Raw genomic sequence first — 22,440 nt, 5'->3', positions numbered from 1 at the left:
GCTATCCCTAATTTCCCTTGTTAGCCATGTTTGAGTCACCTTTAAAAAAAAATTTTTTTGCCAAACATGGATGAACAAATTCTGTAGCTCATCCATGCGATCTTTAAATGTTTGCCATTGCCTATCCACCGTCAACCCTTTAAGTAACGTTCCCCAATCCATCCCAGCCAACTCACGCCTCATGCCATCGTAGGTTCCTTTATTTAAATTCAGGACCCTAGTCTCTGAGTCAACTACTACACTCTGCATCTTAATGAAGAATTCTATCATATTATGATTGCTCCTCCCCAAGGGGCCTTGCACAACAAAATTGCTAATTTATCCTTTCTCATTACATAATACCCAGTCTAAGATGGCCTGATCTCCAGTTGGTTCCTCGACATATTGGTCCAGGAAACCATCCCATACACACCCGAGGAATTCCTCCTCCACAGTATTGTTACTAATTTGGTTAGCCCAATCTATATGTAGATTAAAGGCACCCATGATAACTGCTGTGCCCTTATTGCAAACGTCTCTAATTTCCCATTTAGAACTAGGGGGCATAGTCTCAGGATAAGGGTTAGGCCATTTAAGACTGAGATGAGAAGGAATTTCTTCAGTCAGAGGGTTGTGAATCTTTGGAATTCTCTGCCCCAGAGGGCTGTGAATGCTGAGTCTTTGAGTATATTCAAGGCTGAGATAGATAGACTTTTGGACTCTAGGGGAATCAAGGGATATGGAGACTGGGCAGGAAAGTGGAGTTGAGGTGGATGATCAGCCATGATCTTATTGAATGGCGGAGCAGGCTCGAGGGGCCGTGTGACCTACTAATCCCTATGTTTTCTTATGTTCTTAATCTGCCCGGCAATTTTCCTTTCAGTGAAGAGAGACGAGAAAGACCAAAGTGCCATTTGCCCCTCTCAGTGTGGCCCTGAAGGACTGTGTCCAGGTTGTAGTTCTGTTCCTGCCGTACGATCCTCCCCCCAGATTGTCCTTTCTGAGCTCCAGCCAGGTGATGCTAAACACTCAGGTGGGAACGACAAAAATCCACAACAATGTGTTTAAAGCTAAGCTGATTTATTTGACAAATATATCCCGAATATTAAACTCCAGCCCAGTTACAGGGGTTATTAACATCAGCAGAAACAAATCCCGGCTGTCAGTGTGAACATGATTCAGTCCGGGATGTGATTAACAGCAGAAATAACAGCAGAATCCAACCCCTGCAGTCATTTGTGAACTCGCGGGTGTCTCAGCAGGTGAGATGAATTAATGGCTCCCTTCCCACACTCAGAGCAGGTGAACAATCTCTCCCCAGTGTGAACTCACTGGTGTGTCAGCAGGCTAAATGACCAAGTGAATACCTTCTCACACACACAGCAGGTGATCGGCCTCTCCCCGGTGTGAATTCGCTGGTGTGTCAGCAGGTCAGTTAACCGAGTGAATTCCTTCCCACACTCAGAGCAGGTGAGCGGCCTCTCCCTGGTGTGAAATCGCTGGTGTGTCACCAGGTCAGATGACCAACTGAATCCCTTTCCACACTCAGAGCAGGTGAACGGCCTCTCGCCAGTATGAACTCGCTGGTGTATCAGCAGGTCGGATGACTGAGTGAATCCCTTACCACACTCACAGCAGGTGAACGGTCTCTCCCCAGTGTGAAATTGCTGGTGTGTCACCAGGTCGGATGACCGAGTGAATCCCTTTCCACACTCAGAGCAGGGGAACGGTCTCTCGCCAGTGTGAACTCGCTGGTGTACAGTGAGATGAGATGATCGCCTGAACCCAGTCCCACAGTGAGAGCACGTGAACGGTCTCTCCTCAGTGTGAAAACGCTGATGACACATCAGTTCCCTGGAACTTTTATAACACTTTCCACAGACCGGGCATTTATAGGTCTCTCCCCAGTGTGAACTCACTGGTGTGTCAGCAGGTGGGATGACCGAGTCAATCCCTTCCCACACAAGCAGCAGGTGAACGGTCTCTCCCCAGTGTGAGTGCGCTGTTGTACGGTGAGGTGAGATGATTGCGTGGACCCAGTCCCACAGTGAGAGCACCTGAACGGTCACTCATCAGTGTGAACACATTGATGGTGTGTCAGTTCCCTGGAACTTTTATAGCACTTCCTGCAGTCCTGACAATCAAAAGCTCTCTCGTCAGTGTGAACTAGCCAGTGCTGCAGCAGATTGCATGACTGAGTGAATCCCTTGCCACACACAGTGCAGGTGAATGGCCTCTCCCCAGTGTGACTGCACATGTGACACCTCCATATATCGCCGCTCCTACTCGGTGTTGCTGAGGCCTGGCGGTACTGCCTCGGGGCCTGAGACCTGTACTCGGTGTTGCTGAGGGTTCCAACCCTGGGACTATACATGGTGATTCCAGCCCTGGGGCTGTACATGGGGATTCCAACCCTGGGTCTACACTTGGAGATTCCAGCCCTGGGACTGTACATGGGGATTCCAGCCCTGGGGCTGTACATGGGGATTCCAGTGCTGGGGCTGTACATGGGGATTCCAACCCTGGGCCTACACTTGGGGATTCCAGCCCTGGGGCTGTACATAGGGATTCCAGCCCTGGGGCTGTACATGGGGATTCCAGCCCTGGGACTGTACATGGGGATTCCAGCCCTGGGACTGTACATGGGGATTCCAGCCCTGGGACTGTACATGGGGATTTCAGCCCTGGGACTGTACATGGGGATTCCAGCCCTGGGACTACATGGGGATTCCAGCCGTGGGACTGTACATGGGGATTCCAGACCTGGGACTTTACATGGGGATTCCAGCCCTGGGACTGTACATGGGGATTCCAGCCCTGAGACTGTACATGGGGATTCCAGCCCTGGGACTGTACATGGGGATTCCAGCCCTGGGACTGTACATGGGGATTCCAGCCCTGGGGCTGTACATGGGGATTCCAGCCCTGGGGCTGTACATCAGGATTCCAGCCCTGGGGCTGTACATGGGGATTCCAGCCCTGGGGCTGTACATGGGGATTTCAGCCCTGGGACTGTACATGGGTGTGGTAAACCACTTTTATCGTTCACTATCATTACACTATAGTTATCACTGTTATATCGTTACTCTATGGTTATCACTGTTCACACTGTTGTATCACTATACGAGGTCGCCTCTTGTCACGCTGCTATACCTGGGCTGACCACTGCTGACTCCGCCCATGACTCCACCTACCTGCCCAGGTATAAAGGTAGTCGACTGGCTGGCATTCCTCCTTGTTGTATCCGATCACCCACGAGGGTGGGCTCTGTTATTTAGCCAATAAAAACCTACAGTTACTTTCTTAACTCGTCGCTTTTCATTGGATGAATTGATAGGTATATCAATTTTATTGGCTAAATTTTAAAATGTCGACACTTGAGCAGTCAAACGATCAGCCAAGTGACCAGCCAGACGCCCAGCTACAACAGCCACAGCAGCCGGCCTGGCTGCGAGCCCTCAGACCACCGTACCTGGACCTAAACCCACAGGCAGCAAACTCAGCCCTCGACTTCGAACACTGGCTGAGCTGCTTCGAAGCCTACCTGGGAGAATCCGGCGTGCCTCAGAAATCCATGCTAAGAGTTCTGAACGCCCAAGTGAGCCCTAAAGTATTCGCACTCATCCGGGACCTTAAAACATACGAGGACGCCATCAACCGGCTGAAAAGACAGTACCAAACCCCGGTAAATTCCATGTATGCCAGACACCTCCTAAGATCCCGCCCGCAACAGCCAGGAGAGCCCGTGGAGGAATTTTTACGGGTGCTACAAGCACTCGGCAGAGACTGTAACTTTAAAGCGGTAACGGCGGCAGAAAATACTGAAGACAATGTCCGCGATGCCTTCGTGAAAGGCCTGCGGTCCGACTACTCACGGCAAAGACTACTGGAAGCAAGGGACCTCAATCTGGACAAAGCTGCAGCCCTCGCTCTCTCTCTAGAGGTGGCCCATCGGGACCTCGAGGCATACTCAAGGTACTGTAACTCGCGACCCTGGGACTTGGGACCGACCCCGACCGCGATACCCCCCGCAGCAACCCCCCTGGGACCTACCTCAGCGTCGGCGTCCCGGACCCGATCGAGACCGCCACCCCCGGTACCGGCTCCGACATCGGACCCCCGCGATCGGGCCACCGGCTGCTTCTTCTGCGGCCAGGCGAAACACCCGAGGTCGCGCTGCCCAGCCAGGAACTCTACCTGCTCAAACTGCATGAAGAAAGGCCACTTCGCTAAGGCCTGCAGAGGTGGATCATCAGAGGCCAGCAGTGCCTCATGCGAGCTGTGGGGGCGGCCATCTTCCTTCAAGGCAACAGAGGCCAGCATCCCCACATGTGAGTCATGGGGGTGGCCATCTTTGATACAGGCAACCGACACCAGCAGTGCCTCATGTGAGTTATGGGGGCAGCCATCTTCTCCGCCATTTTGTCCAACCTCGTGGGAGACGCCATTTTACCCACCACGCCCGACCGCCACCGTGCCTCTAGACCCGACTACCGCCTCAACCGCAGACTACAACAACTCGCTCAGCTATACACTAGCCTCCGTCACACTGGACCAGGCCCGCCCGCATCACCTGTCCAAGTCGATGATGGACATCAAAGTAAACGGCCACGCCACGACCTGCCTGTTTGACAGCGGAAGCACGGAGAGCTTCATCCACCCAGACACGGTGAGCCACTACTCCCTCCCTGTCCTGCCAACGTGCAATCGGATCTCGATGGCATCGAGGTCACACGCCACAGACATCAGCGGCTACTGTGTTGCGACCCTGTCGGTTAAGGGTACGGAGTATAAAAATTTTAAACTCCTCGTCCTGCCCCAACTATGCGCTGCCGTCCTACTAGGCCTAGACTTCCAATCCCACCTCCAAAGCATCACGCTAGCATACGGCGGACCCCTCCCCCCACTCACAGTCGACAACCAGCAGATTTTAAACCGCCCACCGCGTAACACCTGCGGCCTATCCACCCTCAAGGTCCCGCCACCTTCCCTGTTCGCTAACCTCATCCCCGACTGCAAACCCGTCGCTACCAAGAGCAGGCGGTACAGCGCCGGGGACAGAGCTTTCATTAGCTCTGAGGTGCAGCGTCTCCTGAAGGAGGGCATCATCGAGGGGAGCACCAGCCCCTGGCGTGCCCAGGTCGTGGTCGTTAAGACCGGCAACAAAAACCGCCTGGTCATCGACTACAGCCAGACCATAAACAGGTACACCCAGCTGGACGCATACCCCCTTCCCCGCATATCTGATATGGTCAATCAGATTGCGCAGTACCGGGTATTCTCCACCATCGACCTTAAGTCAGCCTATCACCAACTCCCTATCCGCCCTGAGGACCGCCAGTATACAGCCTTCGAGGCGAACGGCCGCCTCTACCACTTCCTTAGGGTTCCCTTCGGCGTCACCAACGGGGTTTCGGTCTTCCAAAGGGAGATGGACCGGATGGTTGACCAGAACGGGCTGCACGCCACATTCCCCTATCTAGATAACGTCACCATCTGCGGCCGCGACCGGCAGGACCACGATGCTAATCTGGAGAGATTCCTCCGTACGGCCCAACGGCTGAACCTCACCAACAATAAGGATAAATGTGTGTTTAACACCTCACGCCTTGCCATCCTCGGCTGTGTAGTAGAGAACGGAGTCATCGGCCCCGACCCCGAAAGAATGCGCCCCCTCATGGAGCTACCCCTCCCCCACTGTCCAAAGGCACTGAAGAGAACCCTGGGGCTCTTCGCCTACTATGCCCAATGGGTGCCCAATTATGCGGACAAAGCCAGACCCCTCATGAAGTCCACATCCTTCCCCCTTACGGAGGAAGCGTGCGCAGCCTTCTCCCTCATTAAGGGAGACATTGCCAAGGCCACAATGCACGCAGTGGATGAGTCCATCCCCTTCCAAGTCGAGAGCGATGCATCCGACTTCGCCCTAGCCGCCACCCTTAACCAGGAGGGGAGACCGCTGGCCTTCTTCTCAAGGACCCTACAGGGCCCTGAGATCCGACACTCGTCGGTCGAGAAGGAGGCCCAGGCGATTGTGGAGGCGGTACGACGCTGGAGGCACTACCTGGCAGGCAAACGATTTACCCTCCTTACCGACCAACGTTCGGTCGCTTTTATGTTTAATAACAAGCTGAGGGGCAAAATCAAGAATGACAAGATCTTGAGGTGGAGAATCGAGCTCTCCACCTATGATTATGATATCTTGTACCGGCCAGGTAAGCTGAACGAACCCCCCGATGCTCTGTCATGAATTACATGCGCCAGCGCGCAAAGTGATAGACTTCAGACCTTCCACAACGACCTCTGCCACCCCAGGGTCACCAGACTTTACCACTTCATTAAGGCCCGCAACCTGCCCTACTCCATCGAGGAGGTCAGGACCATGACCAGGAACTGCCAGACCTGTGCCGAGTGCAAACCGCACTTCTTTAGGCCGGACAGAGCAAGCCTGATCAAGGCCACCCGCCCCTTCGAGCGCCTGAGCATCGACTTTAAGGGGCCCCTCCCGTCCTCTGACCGTAATTTGTACTTCCTCAACATTGTTGATGAGTACTCCCGTTTCCCCTTTGCCTTCCCCTGCCCAGACATGACCAGTACCACGGTCATTAAATGCCTGAACGACCTCTTCGCCTTGTTCGGGTTCCCAAACTATATACATAGTGACCGGGGCTCCTCCTTCATGAGCGAGGAACTCCGTCAGTTCCTACTAGCGAGAGGTATTGCTGCAAGCAGGACCACCAGCTACAACCCCCGAGGGAACGGCCAGGTGGAAAGAGAGAACGCAACGGTATGGAAGGCTGTCCTCTTAGCCTTAAAGTCTAAGGGCCTCCCAACCTCCCGCTGGCAGGAAGTCCTCCCGGCAGCGCTGCATTCCACCCGGTCACTACTTTGCACTGCCAACAACGCCACCCCCCATGAACGAATGTTTGCTTTCCCCAGGAAGTCGACTACGGGAACCACGCTACCAACCTGGCTGACCTCTCCGGGGCCCGTCTTGCTGCGAAAGCACGTGAGGGCCCATAAAACGGACCCCCTGGTCGAGAGGGTGGACCTCCTGCACGCCAACCCCCAGTACGCCTATGTGGCATACCCAGACAGGCGGGAGGACACAGTCTCCTTACGAGACCTCGCACCCTTGGGCACTCCGGAGACACCACCTTCACCCCCCCCCACCACCCCCCCAATTCCAGCCCAGGTAGACGGCATGCCGGAACCCCACGAGCCTTCGCCGACCACGCAGACACCAGCATTAACACCGGATAATGCAACACCGCCGCTGCGACGATCAGAAAGGCTTACAAGGCCTCCGGACAGACTGACATACCATAACTGGTAGTACACTTCACCCCGCCGGACTCAAATCTAAACAAGGGGTGAATGTGGTAAACCACTTTTATCGTTCACTATCGTTACACTATAGTTATCACTGTTATATCGTTACTCTATGGTTATCACTGTTCACACTGTTGTATCACTATACGAGGTCGCCTCTTGTCACGCTGCTATACCTGGGCTGACCACTGCTGACTCCGCCCATGACTCCACCTACCTGCCCAGGTATAAAGGTAGTCGACTGGCTGGCATTCCTCCTTGTTGTATCCGATCACCCACGAGGGTGGGCTCTGTTATTTAGCCAATAAAAACCTATAGTTACTTTCTTAACTCGTCGCTTTTCATTGGATGAATTGATAGGTATATCAATGGGGATTCCAGCCCTGGGGCTGTACATGGGGATTCCATCCCTGGGGCTGTACATGGGGATTCCAGCCCTGGGACTGTACATGGGGATTCCAGCCCTGGGACAGAACATGGGGATTCCAGCCCTGAGACTGTACATGGGGATTCCAGCCCTGGGACTGCACATGGGGATTCCAGCCCTGGGACTGCACATGGGGATTCCAGCCCTGGGACTGTACAGGGGGATTCCAACCCTGGGACTGTACATGGGGATTCCAACCCTGGGACTGTACATGGGGAATTATAACCCTGGGACTGCATATGGGGATACCAGCCATGGGAATGTACATGGGGATTCCAGCCCTGGGATTGTACATGAGGATTCTAACCCTGGGACTGTACATGGGGATTCTAACCCTGGGACTGTACATGGGGATTCTAAGCCTGGGACTGTACATGGGGATTCCAACCCTGAGACTGTACATGGGGATTCCAGTCCTGGGAGTGTACATGGGGATTCCAGTCCTGGGACTGTGCATGGGGCTTCCAATCCTTGGACTGCACATGGGGACTCTAACCCTGGGACTGTACATGGGGCTTCCAATCCTTGGACTTTACATGGGGATTCCAACCCTCGGACTGCACATGGAGATTCCAACCCTCGGACTGTATATGGGGATTAAAGCCCTCGGACTGAACACGGGCATTCCAACCCTGGGACTGTACACGGGGATTCCAACCCTGGGACTGCACATGGGGATTCTATCCCTGGGACTGTACATGGGGATTCCAACACTGACACTGTACATGAGGATTCTATCCCTGGAACTGCACATGGGGATTCTAACTGTGGGACTGTACATGGGGATTCCAACCCTTGCAATGTACATGGGGATTCTAACCCTATGACTGTACATGGGGTTTCCAACCCTGGGACAGTACATGTTGATTCTAACCCTGGGAATGTACATGGGGACTCTAACTCTGGGACTTTACATGGGGATTCTAAACCTGGGACTGTATATGGGGATTCTAACCCTGGGTCTGTATATGTGGATTCCAGCCCTGGACTGTACATGGGGATTCTAACACAGGGACTGTACATGGGAATTCCAACCCGCAGACTGTACATGGGGATACCAACCCTCGGACTGTACATGGGGATACCAACCCTCGGATTGTACATGGTGTTTCCAAACCTCGGACTGTACATGGGGATTGCAGCCCTCGGACTGTACATGGGGATTCTAACCCTGGGACTGTACATGGGGCTTCCAACCCTCAGACTGTACATGGGGATTCCAACCCTCGGACTGTACATGGGGATTCCAACCCTCGGACTGTACATGGTGTTTCCAAACCTCGGACTGTACATGGGGATTGCAGCCCTCGGACTGAACACGGGCATTCCAACCCTGGGACTGTACATGGGGATTCCAACCCTGGGATTGCACATGGGGATTCAGAACCTGGGACTGTACATGAAGATACCAACCCTTATACTGTACATGGGAATACTAACCCTGGGAGAGTACATGTTGATTCTAACCCTTGGACTGTACATGGGGATTCTAATCCTGGGACTATATATGGGGATTCTAACCCTGGGTCTGTATGTGTGGATTCCAACCCTCGACTGTACATGGGGATTCTAACCCTGGGACTGTACATGGGAATTCCACCCCTGGGACTGTACATGGGGATTCCAACCCTGGGACTGCACATGGGGATTCTAATCCTGGGACTGTACATGGCAATTCAGGACCTGGGATTGTACATGGGGATACCAACCCTGGGACTGTACATGGGGATTCTAACCTTGGGACTGTACATGGGGATTCCAACACTGACACTGTACATGGGGATTCTATCCCTGGGACTGTACATGGGGATTCTAACCCTGGGACTGTACATTGGATTCTAACCCTGCGACTGTACATGGCGATTCCATCCCTGGGACTATCCATGGGTTTTCTAACCCTGGAACTGCAGAAGGGGATTCCAACCCTGGGACTGTACATGGGGATTTCAACCCTGCGACTGTACATGGGGATTCTAACCCTGGAACTGCACAAGGGGATTCTAATCATGGGAATGTACATGGAGATACCATCCCTGGGACTGTACATGGGTTTTCTAACTCTGGGACTTTACATGGGCATTCTAACCCTGCAACTGTACAAGGGGATTCTAACACTGGACTGAACATGGGGATTCCAACCCCGGGACTGTACATGGGGATTCCAACCCCGGGACTGCACATAGGGATTCCAACACTGGAACTGTACATGGGGATTCCAACCCTGGGACTGTACATGGGGATTCCAACCCTCAGACTGCACAAAGGGATTCCAACCCTGACATTGTACAAAGGGATTCTAACCCTGGGACTGTACATAGGGATTCCAACCCTGGGACTGTGCATGGGGATTCCTGCCCTGGGACTGCACATGGGGATGCCAACCCTGGGACTGTTCATTGGGGATTCTAACACTTGGGCTGTACATGGGGATTCTGACACTGGGATTGTACATGGGGATTCCAACCCTGGGACTGTCCATGGGGATTCCAACCCTGGGACAGTACATTGGGATTCTAACCCTGGAATTGCACATGGGGATTCCAACCCTGGGACTGTACATGTTGGATTCTAACCCTGGGAATGTACATGGGGATTCCAGCCCTGGGACTGTACATGGGTATTCTAACCCTGGGACTGTACATGGGGCTTCCAACCCTCAGACTGTACATGGGGATTCCAACCCTGGACTATCCATGGGTTTTCTAACCCTGGAACTGCACAAGGGGATTTCAACCCTGCGACTGTACATGGGGATTCTAACCCTGGAACTGCACAAGGGGATTCTAATCCTGGGACTGTACATGGAGATACCATCCCTGGGACTGTACATGGGTTTTCTAACTCTGGGACTTTACATGGGCATTCTAACCCTGCAACTGTACAAGGGGATTCTAACACTGGACTGAACATGGGGATTCCAACACTGGGACTGTACATGGGGATTCCAACCCTGGGACTGTACATGGGGATTCCAACCCTCAGACTGCACAAAGGGATTCCAACCCTGACATTTTACAAAGGGATTCTAACCCTGGGACTGTACATAGGGATTCCAACCCTGGGACTGTACATGGGGATTCCAGCCCTGGGTCTGCACATGGGGATGCCAACCCTGGGACTGTTCATTGGGGATTCTAACACTTGGGCTGTACATGGGGATTCTGACACTGGGATTGTACATGGGGATTCCAACCCTGGGACTGTCCATGGGGATTCCAACCCTGGGACAGTACATTGGGATTCTAACCCTGGGAATGTACATGGGGATTCCAACCCGGGACTGTACATGGGTATTCTAACCCTGGGACTGTACATGGGGCTTCCAACCCTCAGACTGTACATGGGGATTCCAACCCTGGACTGTACATGGGGATTCTAACCCTGGGACTGTACATGGGGCTTCCAACCCTCAGACTGTACATGGGGATTCCAACCCTCGGACTGTACATGGGGATTCCAACCCTCGGACTGTACATGGGGATTCCAACCCTCGGACTGTACATGGTGTTTCCAAACCTCGGACTGTACATGGGGATTGCAGCCCTCGGACTGAACACGGGCATTCCAACCCTGGGACTGTACATGGGGATTCCAACCCTGGGATTGCACATGGGGATTCAGAACCTGCGACTGTACATGAAGATACCAACCCTTATACTGTACATGGGGATTCCAACCCTAGTCCTGTACATGTGGTTTCCAACCCTGGGAGAGTACATGTTGATTCTAACCCTTGGACTGTACATGGGGATTCTAATCCTGGGACTATATATGGGGATTCTAACCCTGGGTCTGTATATGTGGATTCCAACCCTCGACTGTACATGGGGATTCTAACCCTGGGACTGTAAATGGGAATTCCACCCCTGGGACTGTACATGGGGATTCCAACCCTGGGACTGCACATGGGGATTCTAATCCTGGGACTGTACATGGGGATTCAGGACCTGGGATTGTACATGGGGATACCAACCCTGGGACTGTACATGGGGATTCCAACACTGACACTGTACATGGGGATTCTATCCCTGGGACTGTACATGGGGATTCTAACCCTGGGACTGTACATGGGATTCTAACCCTGCGACTGTACATGGAGATTCCATCCCTGGGACTATCCATGGGTTTTCTAACCCTGGAACTGCACAAGGGGATTCCAACCCTGGGACTGTACATGGGGATTCCAACCCTGGGACTGTACATGGGGATTCTAACCCTGGAACTGCACAAGGGGATTCTAATCCTGGGACTGTACATGGAGATACCATCCCTGGGACTGTACATGGGTTTTCTAACTCTGGGACTTTACATGGGCATTCTAACCCTGCAACTGTACAAGGGGATTCTAACACTGGACTGAACATGGGGATTCCAACCCCGGGACTGTACATGGGGATTCCAACCCCGGGACTGCACATAGGGATTCCAACCCTGGGACTGTACATGGGGATTCCAACCCTCAGACTGCACAAAGGGATTCCAACCCTGACATTGTACAAAGGGATTCTAACCCTGGGACTGTACATAGGGATTCCAACCCTGGGACTGTACATGGGGATTCCAGCCCTGGGACTGCACATGGGGATGCCAACCCTGGGACTGTTCATTGTGGATTCTAACACTTGGCTGTACATGGGGATTCTGACACTGGGATTGTACATGGGGATTCCAACCCTGGGACTGTCCATGGGTATTCCAACCCTGGGACAGTACATTGGGATTCTAACCCTGGAATTGCACATGGGGATTCCAACCCTGGGACTGTACATGTTGGATTCTAACCCTGGGAATGTACATGGGATTCCAACCCTGGGACTGTACATGGGGATTCCAACCCTGGGACTGTACATGGGGATTCCAACCCTGGGAATGTACATTGGGATTCTAACCCTGGAACTGCACAAGGGGATTCTAACCCTGCGACTGTATATGGGGATTCCAGCCCTGGGACTGTACATGGGGATTCCAACCCTGGGAATGTACATGGGGATTCGAAACCTGGGACTGTACATGGGGATTCTAACACTGGAACTGCACATGGGGATTCCAGCCCTGGGACTGTACATATGTATTATAACACTGTGTCTGTATTTGGGGATTCCAACCCTGGGACTGTACATGGGGATTGCAACCCTGGGAATGTACATGGGATTCTAACCCTGGAACTGCACAAGGGGATTCTAACCCTGGGACTGTACATGGGGATTCCGGCCCTGGGACTGTACATGGAGATTCTAACACTGTGTCTGTATATGGGGATTCCAACCCTGGGACTGTACATGGGGATTCCAACACTGGGACTGTACATGGGGATTCCAACCCTGGGACTGTACATAGGGATTCTAACACTGGAACTGCACATGGGGATTCCTGCCCTGGGACTGTACATGGGGATTCTAACACTGTGTCTGTATATGGGGATTCCAGCCCTGGGACTGTATATGGGCTTTCCAACCCTGGGACTGCACATGGGGACTCTAACCCTGGGACTGTACATGGGGATTCCCACCCAGGGAATGTACATGGGGATTCTAACACTGGGGCTGTACATGGGGATTCCGACACTGGGACTGTACATGGCGATTCTAAACCTGGGGCTGTACATGGGGATTCCAACCCTGGGACTGTACATGGGGATTCCATCCCTGGGACTGCACATGGGGATTCCAACATGGGACTGTACATTGGGATTCTAACCCTGGGACTGCACATGGGGATTCCAACCCTCGGACTGTACCTGGGGATTCCAAACCTCGGACTGCACATGGGGATTCCAGCCCTCGGACTGTACATGGGAGTTCCAGCCCTCGGACTGTACACGGGGATTCCAACCCTGCGACTGCACATGGGGATTCCGAACCTGGGACTGTACATGGGGATTCCAACCCTTGGACTGTACATGGGGATTCTAACCCTTTGACTGCACATGGGGTTTCCAACCCTGGGTCAGTACCTGTTGATTCTAACCGTGGGACTGTGCATGGGGATTCTATCTCTGGGACTGTACATGTGGCTTCTAACCCTGGGAATGTATATGGAGATTCTAACCCTGGGTCTGTATATGTGGATTCCAGCCCTGGACTGTACATGGGGATTCTAACCCTGGGACTGTACATGGGGCTTCCAATCCTTGGACTGTACATGGGGATTCCAACCCTCGGACTGCACATGGGGATTCCAATCCTTGGACTGTACATGGGCATTCCAACCCTGGGACTGTACACGGGGATTCCAACCCTGGGACTGCACATGGGGATTCGGAACCTGGGACTGTACATGGAGATACCAACCCTTATACTGTACATGGGGATTGTAACCCTAGGCCTGTACATGGGGTTTCCAACCCTGGGAGAGTACATGTTGATTCTAACCCTTGGACTGTACATGGGGATTCTAATCCTGGGACTATACATGGGGATTCTAACCCTGGGTCTGTATATGTGGATTCCAGCCCTCGACTGTACATGGGGATTCTAACCTTGGGACTGTACATGGGAATTCCAACCCTGGGACTGTACATGGGGATTCCAACCCTGGGACTGCACATGGGGATTCTATCCCTGGGACTGTACATGGAGATTCCAACACTGACACTGTACATGAGGATTCTATCCCTGGAACTGCACATGGGGATTCTAACCGTGGGACTGTACATGGGGATTCCAACCCTTGGAATGTACATGGGGATTCTAACCCTATGACTGTACATGGGGTTTCCAACCCTGGGACAGTACATGTTGATTCTAACCCTGGGAATGTACATGGGGACTCTAACTCTGGGACTGTACATGGGGATTCTAAACCTGGGACTGTATGTGGGGTTTCTAACCCTGGGTCTGTATATGTGGATTCCAGCCCTGGACTGTACATGGGGATTCTAACCCAGGGACTGTACATGGGAATCCCAACCCGCAGACTGTACATGGGGATACCAACCCTCGGACTGTACATGGGGATTCCAACCCTCGGACTGTACATGGGGATTCTAACCCTGGGACTGTACATTGGGATTCAGGACCTGGGATTGTACATGGGGATTCCTACCCTGGACTGTACATGAAGATACCAACCCTTATACTGTACATGGGAATTCTAACCCTGGGAGAGTACATGTTTATTCTAACCCTTGGACTGTACATGGGGATTCTAATCCTGGGACTTTATATGGGGATTCTAACCTTGGGTCTGTATATGTGGATTCCAACCCTTGACTGTACATGGGGATTCTAACCCTGGGACTGTACATGGGAATTCCACCCCTGGGACTGTACATGGGGATTCCAACCCTGGGACTGCACATGGGGATTCTAATCCTGGGACTGTACATGGGGATTCAGGAACTGGGATTGTACATGGGGATACTAACCCTGGGACTGTACATGGGGATTCTAACCCTGGGACTGTACATGGGGATTCCAACACTGACACTGTACATGGGTATTCTATCCCTGGGACTGTACATGAGGATTCTAACTCTGGAACTGTACATGGGGATTCTCTCCCTGGGACTGTACATGGGGATTCTAACCCTGGGACTGTACATTGGATTCTAACCCTGCGACTCTACATGCAGATTCCATCCCTGGGACTATCCATGGGTTTTCTAACCCTGGAACTGCACATGGGGATTCTAACCCTGGGACTGTACATAGGGATTCTAACCCTGGGACTGTACATGGGGATTCTAAACCTGGGACTGTATATGGGGATTCTAACCCTGCGACTTTACATGCAGATTCCATCCCTGGGACTTTCCATGGGTTTTCTAACCCTGGGGCTGTACATGGGTTTTCTAACCCTGGGACTTTACATGGGGATTCTAACCCTGCGACTGTACATGGAGCTTCCATCCCTGGGACTGTAGATGGGGATACTAACCCTGGGACTGTAATTGGGGATCCAAACCTGGGACTGTACATGGGGATCCAAACCTGGGACTGTACATGGAGATTCCATCCCTGGGACTGTAGATGGGGATCCAAAACTGGGACTGTACATGGGGATCCAAACCTGGGACTGTACATGGAGATTCCATCCCTGGGACTGTAGATGGGGATACTAACCCTGGGACTGTAATTGGGGATCCAAACCTGGGACTGTACATGGGGATTCCAACCCTGGACTGTGCATGGGGATTCCAACCCTGGGACTGCACATGGGGCTTCCAACCCTCAGACTGTACATGGAGATTGCAACCCTCGGACTGTACATGAGGATTCCAACCCTCGGACTGTAAATGGTGTTTCCAAACCTCGGACTGTACATGGGGATTGCAGCCCTCGGACTGAACACGGGCATTCCAACCCTGGGACTGTACATGGGGATTCCAACCCTTATACTGTACATGGGGATTCTAACCCTAGGCCTGTACATGGGGTTTCCAACCCTGGGAGAGTACATGTTGATTCTAACCCTTGGACTCTACATGGGGATTCTAATCCTGGGACTATATATGGGGATTCTAACCCTGGGTCTGTATATGTGGATTCCAACCCTCGACTGTACATGGGGATTCTAAACCTGGGACTGTACATGGGAATTTCACCCCTGGGACTGTACATGGGGATTCCAACCCTGGGACTGCACATGGGGATTCTAATCCTGGGACTGTACATGGGGATTCAGGACCTGGGATTGTACATGGGGATACCAACCCTGGGACTGTACATGGGGATTCTAACCCTGTGACTGTACATGGGGATTCCAACACTGACACTGTACATGGGTATTCTATCCCTGGGACTGTACATGGGGATTCTAACTCTGGAACTGTACATGGGGATTCTATCCCTGGGACTGTACATGGGGCTTCTAACCCTGGGACTGTACATGGGGATTCTAACCCTGCGACTTTACATGGAGATTCCATCCCTGGGACTGTCCATGGGTTTTCTAACCCTGGGGCTGTACATGGGTTTTCTAACCCTGGGACTTTACATGGGGATTCTAACCCTGCGACTGTACATGGAGATTCCATCCCTGGGACTGTACATGGGGATACTAACCCTGGGACTGTAATTGGGTATCCAAACCTGGGACTGTACATGGGGCTTCCAAACCTGGGTCTGTATATGGGGATTCCAACCCTGGGACTGTACATGGGGATTCCAAACCTGGGACTGTACATGGGGATTCCAACCCTGGGACTGTACATGGGGATTCCAACCCTGGGACTGTACATGGGGATTCCAACCCTGGGACTGCACAAGAGGATTCTAACCCTGGGACTGTGCATGGGATTTCCAACCCTGGGTCTATACATGGGGATTTCAAATTGGAACTGTACATGGGGATTCCAACCCTGGGACTGTACATGGGGATTCCAACCCTGGGAGTGTACATTGCGATTCTAATCCTGGAACTGCACAAGGGAATTCTAACCCTGTGACTGTACATGGAGATACCATCCCTGGGACTGTACATGGGTTTTCTAACCCTGGGACTGTACATGGGGATTCCAAACCTGGGACTGTACATGGGGATTCCAACCCTCGTACTGTACAAAGGGATTCCAACCCTGGGACTGTACATGGGGATTCTAACACTGGGGCTGTACATGGGGATTCCGAATCTGGGACTGTACATGGCGATTCTAACCCTGGGACTGCACATGGGGATTCCAACCCTGGGACATAACATGGGGATTCCATCCCTGGGACTGTACATGGGGATTCCAACCCTGGGACTGTACATTGGGATTCTAACCCTGGAACTGCACAAGGGGATTCCAACCCTGGGACTGTACTTGGGGATACGAACCTAGGGACTATACATGGGGATTCCAGCCCTGGGACTGTTCATGGGCATTCTAACACTGTGAATGTATATGGGGCTTACAGCCCTGGGACTGTACATGGGGATTCCAACCCTGGGACTGTACATGGGGATTCCAATCCTGGGACTGTACATGGGGATTCCAACACTGGGACTGTACATGGGGATTCCAACCCTCGGACTGTACATGGGGATTCCAGCCCTCGGACTGAACACGGGCATTCCAACCCTGGGACTGTACATGGGGATTCCAACCCTTATACTATACATGGGGATTCTAACGCTAGGATTGTACATAGGGTTTCCAACCCTGGGACAGTACATGTTGATTCTAACCCTGGGACTGTAAATGGGGATTCTAACTCTGGAACTGTACATGGGGATTCTATCCTTGGGACTGTACATGGGGATTCTAACTCTGGGACTGTACATGGGGATTCTAACCGTGGGACGGTACAAGGGTATTCTAACCCTGGGACTGTACATGGGGATTCCAACCCTGGTACTGTACTTGGGGATTCCAACCCTGGGACTGTACAAGGGAATTCTAACCCTGGGACTGTACATGGGGATGCCAACCCTGGGACTGTACATGGGGATTCCAATCCTGGGAGTGTACATTGGGATTCTAATCCTGGAACTGCACAAGGGGATTCTAATCCTGGGACTGTACATGGAGGTACCATCCCTGGGACTGTACATGGGTTTTCTAACTCTGGGACTGTACATGGGGACTCCAACCCCGGACTGTACATGGGGATTCCAACGCCGGGACTGCACATAGGGATTCCAACACTGGGACTGTACATGGGGACTCCAACCCTGGGACTGTATATGGGGATTCCAACCCTCGGACTGTACAAAGGGATTCCAACCCTGACACTGTACATAGGGATTCTAACCCTGGGACTGTACATTGGGATTCCAGCCCTGGGACTGCACATGGGGATGCCAACCCTGGGACTGTACATGGGGATTCCAAACCTCGGACTGCACATGGGGATTTGGATCCTGGGACTGTACATGGGGATTCCAACCCTTGGACTCTACATGGGGATTCTAACCCGATGACTGTACATGAGGTTTCCAACCCTGGGACAGTACATGTTGATTCTAACCCTGGGACTGTACATGGGGATTCTTGCTCTGGGACTGGACATGGGGATTCTAATCCTGGGACTATATATGGAGATTCTAATCCTGGGTCTGTATATGTGGATTCCAACCCTGGGACTACATGGGGATTCCAACCCTGGGACTGCACATGGGGATTCTAACCCTGGGACTGTACATGGTGATTCGGGACCTGGGATTGTACATGGGGATTCCAACCCTGGGAATGTACATGGGTATTCTATCCCTGGGACTGCACATGGGGATTCTAATTCTGGGACTGTACATGTGAATTCTACCCCTGGGAATGTACATGTGGATTCTAACCCTGGGACTGTACATGGGGATTCCAACCCTCGGACTGTACATAGGGATTCCAACCCTCAGACTGTACATGGGGATTCCAACCCTCGGACTGTACATGGGGATTCCAACACTCGGACTGTGCATGGGGATTCCAGCCCTCGGACTGTACACGGGCATTCCAACCCTGGGACTGTACACGGGGATTCCAACCCTGGGACTGCACATGGGGATTCGGAACCTGGGACTGTACATGGGGATTCCAACCCTTATACTAAATGTGGGGAATCTAACCATAGGACTGTACATGGGGCTTCCAACCCTGGGACAGTACATGTTGATTCTAACCCTGGTACTGTAAATGGGGATTCTAACTCTGGGACTGGACATGGGGATTCTAACCCTGGGACTGTACATGGGGATTCCAGCACTGGCGCTGTACATGGGGATTCTATCCCTGGGACTGTACGTGGGGATTCTAACTCTGGGACTGTACATGGGTATTCTAACCGTGGGACAGTACATGGGTATTCTAACCCTGGGACTGTACATGGGGATTCCAACCCTGGGGCTCTACAAGGGAATTCTAACCCTGGGACTGTACATGGGGATTCCAACCCTGGGACTGTACATCGGGATTCCAGCCCTGGGACTGTACATGGGGATTCTAACACTGTGTCTGTATATGGGGATTCCAGCCCTGGGACTGTACATGGGGATTCCAACCCTGGGGCTGTACATGGGGATTCTAACACTGGGGCTGTACATGGGGATTCTGAAACTGTGACTGTACATGGCGATTCTAACCCTGGGACTGTACATGGGGATTCCAACCCTGGGACTGTACATTGGGATTCTAACCTACGGAATGTACTACGGGATTCCAGCCCTGGGACTGTACATGGGCATTCTCTAACACTGTGACTGTATATGGGGATTCCAGCCCTGGGACTGTACATGGGGATTCCAACCCTGGGACTGTACATGGGGATTCCAATCCTGCGACTGTACATGGGGATTCCAAAACTGGGACTGTACATGGGAATTCCAACACTGGGACTGTACATGTGGATTCCAACCCTGGGACTGTACATGGGGATTCCAACCCTGGGACTGTACATGGGGATTCCAAGCCTCGGACTGTACCTGGGGATTTCAAACATTGGACTGTACATGGGGATTCCAACCCTCGGACTGCACATGGGGATTCCAAACCTGGGACTGTACATGCGGATTCTATCCCTGGGACTGCACATGGGGATTCTAACTCTGGGACTGTACATGGGGATTCTAACCCTGGGAATGTACATGGGGATTCTAACCCTGGGACTGTACATGGGGATTCTAACCCTGGGACTGTACATGGGGATTCCAACCCTCGGACTGTACATGGGGATTCCAACCCTCGGACTGCACATGGGGATTTGGATCCTGGGACTGTACATGGGGACTCCAACCCTTGGACTGTACATGGGGATTCTAACCCGATGACTGTACATGGGGTTTCCAACCCTGGGACAGTACATGTTGATTCTAACCCTGGGACTGTAGATCGGGATTCTAATCCTGGGACTATATATGGAGATTCTAACCCTGGGTCTCTTTATGTGGATTCCAACCCTGGGACTACATGGGGATTCCAACCCTGGGACTGCACATGGGGATTCTAACCCTGGGACTGTACATGGTGATTCGGGACCTGGGATTGTACATAGGGATTCCAATCCTGGGACTGTACATGGGGATTCTATCCCTGGGACTGCACATGGGGATTCTAATTCTGGGACTGTACATGTGAATTCTACCCCTGGGAATGTACATGTGGATTCTAACCCTGGGACTGTACATGGGGATTCCAACCCTCGGACTGTACATAGGGATTCCAATCCTCAGACTGTACATGGGGATTCCAACCCTCGGACTGTACATGGGGATTCCAACCCTCGGACTGTGCATGGGGATTCCAGCCCTCGGACTGTACACGGGCATTCCAACCCTGGGACTGTACACGGGGATTCCAACCCTGGGACTGCACATGGGGATTCGGAACCTGGGACTGTACATGGGGATTCCAACCCTTATACTATACGTGGGGAATCTAACCATAGGACTGTACATGGGGCTTCCAACCCTGGGACAGTACATGTTGATTCTAACCCTGGTACTGTAAATGGGGATTCTAACTCTGGGACTGTACATGGGGATTCTAACCCTGGGACTGTACATGGGGATTCCAGCACTGGCACTGTACATGGGGATTCTATCCCTGGGACTGTACGTGGGGATTCTAACTCTGGGACTGTACATGGGTATTCTAACCATGGGACGGTACATGGGTATTCTAACCCTGGGACTGTACATGGGGATTCCAACCCTGGGACTCTACAAGGGAATTCTAACCCTGGGACTGTACATGGGGATTCCAACCCTGGGACTGTACATCGGGATTCCAGCCCTGGGACTGTACATGGGGATTCTAACACTGTGTCTGTATATGGGGATTCCAGCCCTGGGACTGTACATGGGGATTCCAACCCTGGGGCTGTACATGGGGATTCTAACACTGGGGCTGTACATGGGGATTCTGAAACTGTGACTGTACATGGCGATTCTAACCCTGGGACTGTACATGGGGATTCCAACCCTGGGACTGTACATTGGGATTCTAACCCTGGAACTGCACAAGGGGATTCCAACCCTGGGACTGTACCTCGGGATTCTAACCTAGGGACTGTACACCGGGATTCCAGCCCTGGGACTGTACATTGGCATTCTAACACTGTGACTGTATATGGGGATTCCAGCCCTGGGACTGTGCATGGGGATTCCAATCCTGGGACTGTACATGGGGATTCCAAAACTGGGACTGTACATGGGGATTCCAGCCCTGGGACTGTACATGGGGATTCCAACCCTCGGACTGTACCTGGGGATTTCAAACATCGGACTGTACATGGGGATTCCAACCCTCGGACTGCACATGGGGATTCCAAACCTGGGACTGTACATGGGGATTCTATCCCTGGGACTGCACATGGGGATTCTAACTCTGGGACTGTACATGGGGATTCTAACCCTGGGAATGTACATGGGGATTCTAACCCTGGGACTGTACATGGGGATTCCAACCCTTGGACTGTACATGGGGATTCCAACCCTCGGACTGCACATGGGGATTTGAAACCTGGGACTGTACATGGGGATTCCAACCCTTGGACTGCACATGGGGATTCTAACCCGATGACTTTACATGGGGTTTCCAACCCTGGGACAGTACATGTTCATTCTAACCCTGGGACTGTACATGGGGATTCTAACTCTGGGACTGTACATGGGGATTCTAATCCTGGGACTATATATGGAGATTCTAACCCTGGGTCTGTATATGTGGATTCCAGCCCTGGACTATACATGGGGATTCTAACCCAGGGACTGCACATGGGAATTCCAACCCTGGGACTACATGGGGATTCCAACCCTGGTAATGCACATGGGGATTCTAACCCTTGGAC

The 22,440-nt window shown here is 52.4% G+C and overlaps 1 protein-coding gene and 1 pseudogene across 2 annotated transcripts in view; one reads left to right on the top strand and one right to left on the bottom strand.

Moving 5' to 3' along the window:
- The window catches only part of LOC147119845 (uncharacterized), a 187,920-nt pseudogene that overhangs the window by 14,959 nt on the left and 150,521 nt on the right, over positions 1-22,440 (top strand). The window lies entirely within an intron of this gene.
- Positions 1,308-22,440, bottom strand: part of LOC147119847 (uncharacterized) — a 50,795-nt gene continuing 29,662 nt past the window's right edge. Inside the window, exon 3 of the mRNA XM_085983655.1 lies at positions 1,308-1,839. Coding sequence (XP_085839781.1) covers positions 1,308-1,839 — 532 coding nt within the window. The remainder of the gene's footprint in view (positions 1,840-22,440) is intronic.

The sequence above is a fragment of the Somniosus microcephalus genome, chromosome 4 (assembly GCF_052327205.1).
Source record: "Somniosus microcephalus isolate GS21.2 chromosome 4, FLI_Smic_1.0, whole genome shotgun sequence".
NCBI lineage: Eukaryota > Metazoa > Chordata > Chondrichthyes > Squaliformes > Somniosidae > Somniosus > Somniosus microcephalus.
The sequence above is the reverse complement of the archived record's forward strand: the minus strand, read 5'-3'. Positions and strand labels throughout refer to the sequence as shown.